This window comes from Gekko japonicus, unplaced genomic scaffold (genome assembly GCF_001447785.1).
Source record: "Gekko japonicus isolate JY-2015 unplaced genomic scaffold, Gekko_japonicus_V1.1 scaffold146, whole genome shotgun sequence".
Classification (NCBI taxonomy): Eukaryota; Metazoa; Chordata; class Lepidosauria; order Squamata; family Gekkonidae; genus Gekko; species Gekko japonicus.
The window spans coordinates 1,105,192-1,117,093 of NW_015167533.1; the positions used below are offsets into that span (position 1 = coordinate 1,105,192).

Below are 11,902 nucleotides of genomic sequence, written 5' to 3' on the forward strand. Positions count from 1 at the left end.
TCCTCCTCCTCCTCCTCCTCCTCCTCCTCTTCTTCTTTTTCTTCTTCTTCTTCTTCTTCTTCTTCTTCTTCTTCTTCTTCTTCTTCTTCTTCTTCTTCTTCTTCTTCTTCTTCTTCTTCTTCTTCTATGTGCCCCTGCCTCTGAAGGTAGGGTTGCCAGCTCTGGGTTGGGCAAATACCTGGAGATTTGGGGGGCGGAGCCTGAGGAGAGCAGCATTTGGGGAGAGGAGGGTCCTCAGCAGGGTATAATGCCGTAGAGTCCACCATCCGAAGTGGCCATTCTCTCCAGGTGAGCTGATGATCTCTTTTGCCTGAAAATCAGTTGTGATAGTGGGAGATCTCCAGCTACCACCTAGCGGATGGCCACCCTCTTTGGAGGTGAGTGGTGACCAGAGACAGTGCTCGTTCAGTAGCGGTGCCTCGTTAATGGAATTTATGGAGCCCTTGAGGCTCGCCTGGCGCGGCTCTATTTTAGGCACCAGCCCCAAATGTTTATGTCTGCCCTGGCTTTTAACTAAGAGCCTGTTTTACTGGCCTCTGCTTTGAACAGTCGCTTGATCCTCGGGCATTAGCTAGTAATAATGGTTCTGTGCTCCCCAGTTTCTGCAGATCAAGCAGCTGTTGGATGCATATGTAAGCTGCCCTGAGCTGCCTCTGGCCAGAAGGGAGGGGTAGAAATTTAATCAATCAATCAATATATTTTTTTGTCATGTGAAATGACATGTTGGTAGGGTTGCCAGCTGTGGTTTGAGAAATACCTGGAGATTTGGGGATGAACTCTAGGGAGATTTGGGGGTGAGCCTCCACCCTCCAGAGCAGCCATTTTCTCCAGGGAAACTGATCTCTATTGTCTGGCGATGAGTCAAAATAGCAGGAAATCACCAGGCCCCACCTAGAGTCCGGTAACCGTACATGTTGGTCATCAGAGTTGTTTATTCTGAACACAAGCTGTGACTCTGTACCGCTAAAGCCACACTGAAGGGGTTTATAGCCATGTGCAGCATTTCGTTGCGTGCGCATGACAGATGTGTCCATCGCATTTTGAAAAGACCAAGGAACGTGGCTAGCCACGGAAAGCAGCCCTGTGTACTGGCTTTTGTATTGATGGTGGATGGTAAGAGAAGCAAAGGATTACACTCGTCTGAAAATTGAGTAGGGGGAAAAGAGAGGGCTGGAGAGAGCTGGCAAAGTTAGTTCGTGTGAACGTCTCCTGGTCTAATCTGAGATCGTTCTGTGGATCGGCTTCTACCCATACATAATAGTGACAATTTGACATTTCAGGCAGAAGCTCTGTTTGATAGGTGCCTTTTAATTTGCACAGCCAATCAGAAGCCGTGCTGGGCCAACGACTCACCTAGCCCCTCCCACTTTCCAAAAGCACTTGGTGGGCACCAGGAAAGGTGCTGGCGGGCACCATGATGCCAACGGGCATCACATTGGGGTCCACTGTTGTAGTTTTTCTGCCTTCTGGTTTAACAATTTCAGAATTGGTACCTGGCACAGTTTGCGGCAGTTTTCAGCCTGTATTTTTCCTTAAGTTCATTAGCACACACACGCATTAATTGAAGCACTATGCAAAAAGGAACAGCGATGGCTTTGTGTGGTTGCAGCAAGACTTCTTTCTGTGCTGTGATTAACCAATGTGTATTGGTACTATCAGCAACCTGTAAGGAAAAACAGATGCGAGATAGAGATTGAAAACTATACATGGGTGGTGGTCTGAACTTAGTCCAGAAATAATGAAAAAGGGGTAGGAATGACAGCTGGTACGACTTGGCGAATAAGTTCAGGTAAATTCAGACCCTCAAAGCCCAGGGAGAAATCCAGGCGGGGAGAATTTTGCAGCTATCGGAAAGCAAAATTTGTGAGCCGCATGAGCATTAAGGACAGGGAAAGCTGTGAACAAGGCTATAAATACACATGCTGAGAGATGCTCTGGAAACAATCATTATAAACCACCAGAGCACAGCTTGAGTGGTTTGTGATGTCACTGGAATCATGGCGTGTATTTATATCCTTGCGATTCATAATAATTTGTTCTCGTTCCCTATCATCTCTCTTCACAAAACACAACATGGGGAAGAAAAGCAATCATAAATAGAATGGGATCTGATCTGACATGACATGATATAATGCGTTATCTAAGTGAGGGCATTCGGGGGGGGGGGACTTCAGACGCAGCAGCCCAAAGCAATGCAGGTACGTATTGTATCGACGTTCTATCATACAGAGTTGTTACCGGCATCTTTTGCAGTTTCTAGAGATCCCGGAATCCTTTTCTCCCCGAAAATTGTTCTGCTTGACATACCGAGGCGAAAACAGTTGGGCAGTTTATTTGTTCCGAACCAATGCTTTAGCGGTTCATGCAGCACCCTCTGCTTTTGATGCGCCTGAGAAACCATACACCAGGGGTCCTCCACATGGTGCCCATGGTGCCAGTTGACACCTTTGCTGGTGCCCGCCAAGTGTTTGTAAAAAGTAGGCCTCTGGGCTCAGCCTGGGTTTTATGTGGCTGGGATTACATACCTTGACACATGTTATGTCTATTTTATGTACCTTTTTTATTCCCCTTTTGTATCCTCTTGGTCAAGACTTCGGTCGTATAGACCTGTAATAAATTGAATTGAATTGAATTGAAAAAGTGGGCAGAGCCAGGCGGGGCTTTTGCCCAGCAAGGCTTCTGATTGGCTATTGGAGAGTTGATTGACTGTGCAGGTGCTTAAAACCTTTGCTTCGGCAGCAGCTGCCACCACAGAACAAGGATCTTCACTGTGTGGCTGAAAGTCAGCTTGCAGCGTTCATCGTGTGGCTGGCTCCGCCTCCTACAAGCAGTCGTTTTCTGGCAGCCATTTCGTGGCTGCATCCACCTCACAGTGCCAGAATTCCAACGGAGCCCACAGACTCAAAAAGGTTGGGGTCCCTGCCATACATAAGGGCTTTCTTTGTGTGTGTATTTTTGCATTTGTCTGTGTGTGTGCCCATGCCTGGAAGTCATGGCGACCTCTGGCAACTCCTACTGGAGCACGGAGGACATTCAGAGAAGTGGCTTGACAGCCTGCCTCTGGCCTCCTGGCCCTGGTATTCCCTGGAGGTCTCCCATCCAAATGCTTTCCAGGGTCAGCCCTGCTTGGCTTCCAAAATCTGATGAGATTGGGCTTGCCTGGGCTATCCAGGTCAGGGTGCCATACATAATGTTCGACGCTCGTGTTCTTTATGGTCTCTGGCTAATCAGTGCAACAGATTGATTGATGAATGACTGGGGAAATGTGCACAAGCACGTGATAATAGTGGATGGCAGGGTTGCCAACTCCAGCTGGGGAACTTTTTGGAGATTTGGGGGCAGTGGCTGGGGAGGGTGGAGTTTGGAGTGGGGATGCAATGCCACTGATTCTGTTCTTCAGAGCTATCATTTCCTCCAGGGGAACTGATTTCTGCAGCCTGGAGGGATCAGTTGTAATTCCAGGAGAACACCAGGCTCCGCCTGGAGGTTGGCAGCCCTAGTGGGGAGGGCATTTCCTATCATTCAGTTCCAGCAGTGCAAAGCCTGCATGTATTTATTCTCATGGGAAGTGGTTCTGAGTTTGGACTGCCACATAATTCCATTAGCATCACACTATTAAACTTCATGAGAATGCACAATCTGTTTGATAGATAAGATAGGTAGTAGGCAGCAACACATTCTACCACGTCTTGCTGTTGTATTCCAAGGTCACTCATCCAAAAACTATACATAACTCTCCTAGTTAGAATGAGAATATATGCCTTTCGCCTACATAGTCAGTGGCTTGGAATGATTCCCCCTATTACCCGCCTCTCCCCAAATAGGAGCAGAAGGAGTACTCAGTTTGGGTAAAAATTCCCAACCTTAGAGTAGACCAGGAGTTCCTAGCCTTTATGAGCCTGTGGGCACCTTTGGAATTCGGACACAGGGCTTTATGAGTTAATAACGAAGATTATGGATTGTGCCGAAATGGACAGATTGACAAATATATTAAAAGGAGAAATGGAGGAAGAATTGATGGGACCCTGGAGGGCATTTTATGACTGGTTAAGACACAAATACTGAGAAACTAAAGATTACACGAAGAACAATAAGAACGATGGCTATAATCGCTGTGAAGTTTTCATGGGATGATTTGCATGCAGAATGTTAAATTGGACTTTTTAAATATGTTTCTGTATCTTTTCTTTTCCCTTCTTTCCCCCTTCCCTTTTTCTATGTATAGACTAATAAAATTCTTTTAAAAAAAAGAAAAAAGGGAATTCAAACACAGGGCGGTGGGCAGAACCTCCAGATAGTGGCTGCAGGAGTCGAGCTAACTACGAAATAGCAGCTGCGGGAGGTGGTGCCAACCACACAGAGGAGGCCCAAGTACAGGGAGGAGGGGTAATTGTAAAAGATACTCTGAGAGAGATGACTGAGAGAGAAGAAAACCAATGCTTTGGTAGCAGCTGCTGCCAACACAATGTTAATCTACACAGCCAATGGGATCTCCAGTGGCCCAGTTAGAAGCCCTCCTGAGCAAGAGCCTCACCAGACCCCACTCACTTTCTGAAAACACTTGGTGGGTGCCAGGAAAGGTTTCTGTGGGCACTGTGATGCCCAGGGGTACCACGTTGGGGATCCCTGGAGTTGACCTTGGGAGCGGACCTTCCAGACACACAGTTCTTCCATGCAACCTGCCGGAGCATTGAGATTCATATACAGCAGGGCTATTTTTGGGCAGGAACGCACAGGAACGGAGTTCCGGCTGGCTCCCGAGTTGGCCACGCCCAGCAGGAACTCATTAGCATAATAGGCCACACCCAAAAGCAGAAATTCATTAGGATTGGTTACATTAGGGGTGTGTGGCCTAACGTGCAAAGGAGTTCCTGCTACAAAAAAAGGCCCTGGGTTTTGACAACAAACAAGGTAAACAGAATAAGAAGCAAAAGGTGTGTGTGGCTGGATGACCACACTTCTGGTAACATGGGGGTGCGGTCTAATGTGCTAATAGCTGTGCTATCAGGGGGTGTGGCCTAATATGCTAATGAGTTTCTGCTGTTGGGTGTGGCCTATTATGCTAATGAGTTCCTGCTGGGCTTTTTCTACAAAAAGAGCCCTGAATTACACTATCTTCCCATAGGAACCTCTGGCCTTAGCGGAGGTTAGATAGGCTGGGACCAGTGAGGGTTTTTTTTTTGGCTACACCCCCAAAATTGTGCAGTATCTTCCCTTGTGCGGTGATATTTGCACCATCCCAGCCAGTCTTCTGGACCAAGCTAAGGACTTTTCTCTTCCGGAAGGCCTTCAAACTGGTTTGAAATACAGACTGGCACCCATTTTTTTAAATTCCTCCGTGCTTTGTTGAAGGTTTGCCTTACTCTTATTATGGTTTTATTTGGATTTTTTTTTTTAAAATGTATATATTTGAACTCCCTTGCTAGCCACCTTCAGGGCCCATCTGCATGGGCAGGGAGTGTACAGAGGTTCTAAATAAGTAAAACCCAACTCAGTTTGCCCTCTTGTGTTTTCAGGTGCGCGTGAGTTCTTTGCAACACGCTTAGAAGTACACGTGCTTTTGAAACAGTCTCCATTCTGGCTCCATCCCTAAAGAAGCCAGGTGGAAGTCTTATAACCTGGGAGATGCCAGAGCAGTGCAAAGAAATTTGACTGGACTAGCCACAGTTCTCTGCTGGGACCTGGATGGACCAGGATACCTTGATCTTGTCAGATCTTAGAAGCTAAGCAGGGTTGGCCCTGGTTAGTACTTGGGCTCTTTTTGTAGCAGGAACTCCTCTGCATATTAGGTGACACACCCCTAATGTAGCCAATCCTCCAAGAGCTTACAGAGCTCTTCTTACAGGGGCTACTGTAAGCTCTTGGAGGACTGGCTACATTAGGGGTGTGTCGCCTAATATGCAAAGGAGTCCCTGCTACAAAAAGAGCCCGGGAGACGATTAAGGAAGTCCAGGGTTGCAACACAGAAGCAGGCTGGCCCGATTTTATCAGATCTCTTGAGCTAAGCAGGGTCAACCCCAGTCACTATTTGGAAGGGAGACCACCAAGGAAGTCCAGGGTTGCTATGCAGAGGCAGGCAGTGGCAAACCACCTCTGTTTGTCTCGTGCCTTGAACTCATCTTGCCCTACGAGTTCACCAAAAGTCGGTTGTGATTTGATGGCACTTTCCACCACCACCAGACCAAGGGTTTCCACCCTCAAAGGGCTACCTATCTGAGGGAAGGATGGTTCTCTTAAAGACAAGGGCGAGGGACACGCCAGGCACTGCTTTCTTCAGAGCTGTGATACAAAAATTGCAGTCCTGTGACTTTTCTGCTTTACAAAGAGGGACAGGGAACCAGCCGCTCCCTAATCCTCCTCATCGGGAGGTAGCTGCCGTTGTGTTTCTTTGTCTGAGTTCCCAATCAGAGTCGGCTCGCCGTTCACCCTCGCCTGTGGTGGTGACAGAGTTTATCTTCCATGGATGCTTTGGTAATCCCGGATAAACTGTATTTGAATATACACCCATTGACTCGCGTGGGTTTCTCGCTCAAACTCCATTGACGGACCTTGGTTGGAGCCCCGAGGGGGACCCACCTTCTCCTTGAACCAGATCCGTTGTCTTTTTTATGGTCGTCGTGATGGGGAAGTGAGATACCAAGGACATAATAACTTCCATAGCAACCAACTGTGAAGGCACAAACAAGAGATTATGATTCAGGTGGGGAATAAACAGCAGAGACGCAGATGAAGCTTTGAAGAACATGTTTTCGCGCCAGTGTCCTTTGTAATAAAGAACCAGTGAACAGAAATATAGAATTTTTCCCCCCCCTTTAGATTCAGAAAGGCTGAATCATTTCTCTCCATAGGTTGTTTTTAAAGCTTTCCACAAGGCATCAGCTGTCCTTTAAATCTGTGGCACGTTATATTGCCAGGAGCAGACTAACGGATTGAAAGCCAATGTCTCTTTTCTTCCTTCCCCTTCCCCGAGGTTTCAAGATATTTTGAAAATATTCTTAATCTCCCCCCCCCCCAGTTGAAAGGCAAGGTGGATGTGGGTTGGAGGGTTGGAGGAGACAGAGGAAAAAAATGAGAACTGGAATTCAGCCTTTACAAGATGTCTCCGGAACGGAACTAATGGATCTGGACAATCTAGGGAGACAATTACGGGGTTCCCAGTAGAGTTCCCAGTTCCAGGTTGGGAAACTCATGGGGATTTGGGAATGGAGCCTGGGAAAACCAGGGACCTCAGTGGGGTATGATGCCACAGAGCCCACCCTCCAAAACATCCATCTCCTCCAGGGGAAGCTGATCTCTGTAGTCTGTAGATGAGCTGTAATTCTGGGGGGTCCCCAGGTCCCACCTGGAGGCTGGCATGCCTAGCTCCCAGCATTCTGTGACAAAGGAACAGGACCTAAGTTGAGGTTATTCAAATATATGAATAGAAACAAGCTTGATTCTTTGGGTTGGCCTTTAGGAGAATATTAGATGTGAATAGTAAAGGTAAAGGTTTCCCTTGCTCGAAAGCCAGTCGAATCCGACTCTAGGGTTGCGGTGCTCATCTCCATTTCCAAGCCGAAGAGCCAGCGCTGTCCGAAGATGTTTCTGTGGTCATGTGGCTGGCATGACTAAATGCCAAGGCGCATGGAACACTGTTACCTTCCCACCAAAGTGGTACCTATTTATCTACTTGCAATTTCTTGCTTTCGAACTTCTAGGTTGGCAGGAGCGGGGACCAGAGACGGGAGCTCACTCCGTCATGCGGCAACTCGGGTCTCAAACTGCTGAACTACCGACCTTCCAGCCTGCAGTTCAGCATCTTAACCACTTGAGCCACCGCAGCTCCCCTTATATATGAATACCTAAGCACAAAATGCCCAAGTAGCATGTCAGATATGACATTTGTAAGCATGTTTTTTTAACCTTGTCCTTCGTTAAAGCACATACCCGGGTCTATTCCCATCACATATATTTTAAGGCTGAATTGGGAGGGGTGGTAAAAATAACCCCATGCTTTGTTAATATTGGATGCACTGCTACTCATGTGTTTTGTGTGCCCTGCCTCTTAGTGGCTGGTGTCACCAGGTTGCCTCCCATCCTGCATAAGTGAATTCATGACATTGATTTCTCTGACTTCACCCTTGGGGGTGGCATCGTGGTGAGCTGAAAAGCTGCCCTGCCATCACTGCATCCTGTAGATATGTACAGTATATCTCTGAGCAGAGTACATGGCACCTTGACCTGGATAGGCCAGGCCAGGCCAGCCCAGCCTGATCTCGTCAGATCTCTGAAGCTAAGCAGGTTCAACTTTGGCTAATATTTGGATGAGAGACCTCCAAGGAATACCAGGGTTGTGACACAGAGGCGGGCAATGGCAAACCACCTCTCTGAATGTCTCTTGCCTCGAAATCCCTGTGGGGTCACCATATGTCAGCTGTGATTTGAGGGCACTTTCCGCCATTTACAAGTCCCCACAGCAGTTCGAGACCTGGGTGCCGCATGATGGAGTGAGCTCCCATCTCTAGTTCCAGCTCCTGCCAACCTAGCAGTTCGAAAGCAAGAAATTGCAAGTAGATAAATAGGTACCACTTCGGTGGGAAGGTAACAGCGTTCTGTGCGCCTTGGTGTTTAGTCATGCCGGCCACATGACCACGGAAATGGTTCTCAGCTGAATCTGTGGCGCTAACCCATTTTTGTGATGAAGAGCACGGATAAGGAAGTACAAGCTGCTGGAGTGGCTGTGAACTCCTTTGCTACAAGGAGAACCATTCTAGTAAATACAACAGGTGGGACAATGCATCAAGTGACACACAATTGTGCCCAAAAGGAAAAGAAGCGTCATATTGTTGCCTAGGTCATGTGTTGCTTTCCTCCGTGCCTGCACTACAATTCCCATGTCGCAGTGCAAGAACGTGCATGCACAGAAACCTCCCATGAGCCACTTTTTGAAGACGGTTTTGAGCGTTTGCAAATGCCACTTGTAACGGCCGACCCAGTTACTGTTTCAGCTGTGAGCAGCTTACATGTCACTAGAAAGTCCTGTCTGTGCTGCTTATTTGTTGTGCCTTCCTCACAGGCTCTCCTTTTAAAGGTGTGGTTGCCAAGTGATGAACAAGGTGTGATTGCCAAGTGATGCCAGCCCCAAGCAACTGTCGTTAGTCTGTGCCCATTGAGATTAAGGGGGGCAGCTTCCTAATCAGAAACAGAAATTGTGGCATGCAGGCTTGCTTGAAGGTTTTTCTAGGTAGTCTCCCTGTTTCAGTTTGGTGCAGTGGTTAAGTGCGTGGACTCTAATCTGGGAGAACCGGGTTTGATTCACCACTCCTCCACTTGCACCTGGCTGGATGACCTTGGGCAAGCCATAATTCTGGCACAGCTGTTCTTGAAAAAAGAGCAGTTTCTGTCAAGAGCTCTCTCAGCCCCACCTACCTCACAGGGTGTCTGTTTTGGGGAGGGGAAGGGAAAGGAGTTTGTAAGCCGCTCTGAGACACCTTTGGGTAGTGAAGGGCAGGGTATAAATCCAATCCCTTCTTCTTCTTTCAGACTTTCATGGTGTGGCAAGGTGCATTTTCAAGTCCTAGCTCTTGTGCTCACGGGAAACACAAGAACCAGCCATGAGACCGGAGCCAGTGGAAGCTGTGTTTGCTGTTCCATTGGTTGGGAATGGCAAGAGGCCCAGAAATATCGCTTACCCATGTATGTCTGGTACTCTCTAGCATAGTTTCAGTTCTCTTGCACTCCTAAAGGCACTGCGACATCAGTTAATGACAAAATGAGCCCTTGAATGGGGAAATTGATCAGAGTCCACTTCCTGCAGAGCCCAAGTTCGATACTAATTGCATCTGAGTCAATGCCAGTGTGGTGTGGCGATTAGATTGTGGAGATCCAGGTGCAAATCCCCACTCTATCATGATGCTCACTGGGTCATCCTGGGATCATCACCCCCTCTCAGTGTCTGGTTCACACGCAGAACACAGCCCCTCCCTGCACTCTCCTTTTAATCCACGTTCCCCGCGGTGTCCTCCCAGCAATTCTACACTAAAATTGAAATCAACCTTCTTTTTAATCCAGGTTTTTTCCCCCCATTCTGCACTGAAATCAACTTCAACCTTTTATTCCGGATTTTCCCCTCATTCTGCATTCCATGACCTCCCTTCAGTGGTCAGCCCGGTTTCAGCCTGCTGTTGGCCCGGGTTACTTGGATGCTGTTTTCCCGTGGACTTAAATTGCCTCGACTCGAACACTAAGGTCCTTTCCGCACTCAGATCTCATCCCTGGTTTTATCAGAGTTCAGCTGGCGACACAATACCTTGCATTTATCCCTGGTTATGACAGCGTCCGTTTATCCCGGGACAAGTGTGGGGTGAAAACGGGGTTACCGGAAATGTAATGTGGAAACAAAAAAAATACCCCGAGATAATTGCAGGGGTGAACTTGCGTGGAGTGTAGAATGTATGTTCAGGGACAGGGCTGAACCAGGATTTAAGGTCCAGTGCCAAAAGGACCTAAGAAAACCTGGAGTAGCAGGCAAATGCAGAAAGGACCATAGGCCAGATGTTTGGCAAAATATTCCTGGTTTTCCAAGGACCAGAAGGAGTGGAATGTCCTCCATTGCTAACATCATTGGGAATCCGACTCGCAAGAGACAGCCCACGGCATGCCTCTTGCGGGCCTCGTTTGCCTCCCTGTAAGGAGGAATAGGGGAGACTGCGGTGCCGCGTTCATTCCAGAAGGGGGAGCGGAGCCTGCGCAGCAATTAATAACCCCTGGGGGGGGGTGTAGAGGGGTTTGCGGGATCAACCCTGCAGCTGTGCGGCCTGGGATGAGGCTTGCAGACTGCCTATGGGGATGGCCACGATGGAGACTCAGTGCTGGCCGTGCGGTGGTGTTTGAGGGCTCCTGAAGGCGCATCCCAAGTATTGGCCCGGCTGGGTTTGTAAGCGACTTACAGTTGGCTCCAACCCAGGGCTGTGGTGTCTTGTCGTTTATACAGTTAAGGATGGTGGTCAAAGCGACTCCAGGCCTTGCCGTGCCGCTGTCTTCATTTATGCCCTTTGCCGTTTAGTTAATATTTTAATAAAGTGGCCTTATTTCATCCAACCTCGTTGTCTGACTGTTTCTTCCGTCTGGGGGGGCAAATGTTTTTCTTAGGTATTAATTCCTTCCCACCTTTCTTGTTACAGTCCCTCCCCAGATCATAAACATCTCCAGAGACATCACCGTCAATGAAGGCAGCAGTGTAACCCTCCTGTGCTTGGCCTTTGGGAGACCAGAACCTACGGTGACATGGAGGCATCTGTCCAGCAAAGGTAAGGAATCGCTTGAGCTTGAAGTTGCAAGGAAGGGGGGATGCCATCTGGCTCGATGAGGGCAGAGTGCAGCATATACGGAGGAAGGAAGCACTGTGCTGTGTATGTTTTGGAGTGCTGTTGCATTCTGTACTTTCATGTGAACACCCTGAGGGGTGTTATGTTATTCTGGAACAGAAGGCTTCTCAGAAATAGTACACCCACCCAAAGTTGTAAACGTTGAGGCGCAATCAATACGGCAGTTTATGGTGGAGGGTTGAGCTTCTCTATGGTTCCTCCCACAGCAGGTTCTTTTGTGTCTGTCTCTGGATTGGGGAACTGTCTCCTTGTAGATCTATCATGTTAACTGGCCACAAACAGCTGACCAGAATGTTTTGTGATGAAAATGGAGCAAACCAGAGGTAGGGTTAAAAATTGTGAGTCAGATTATTGCATATGATTAGCCTGCAGTTGGGAGAATCTGTTGGGAAAATTGGCAAAAAATACTTAAATACTTGAAGGTTTGCAATGGAGAAGTCATTTCTTTCTTTTTAAAAATATTTATTTCTAAGGGTAGGGTACACAGGAAACCTACAAAATAACAAAGACTACATCTCTACAGCTTTACAGACTGA

General features: G+C 47.9%; 1 protein-coding gene across 1 annotated transcript in view; it reads left to right on the top strand.

Moving 5' to 3' along the window:
* The window catches only part of LOC107112316 (opioid-binding protein/cell adhesion molecule-like), a 443,050-nt gene extending 431,416 nt beyond the window's left edge, over positions 1–11,634 (top strand). Inside the window, exons 3-4 of the mRNA XM_015413443.1 lie at positions 11,163–11,288; positions 11,621–11,634. Of these exons, the coding sequence (XP_015268929.1) occupies positions 11,163–11,288; positions 11,621–11,634 (140 nt within the window). The remainder of the gene's footprint in view (positions 1–11,162; positions 11,289–11,620) is intronic.
* Positions 11,635–11,902: the final 268 nt, after the last annotated feature.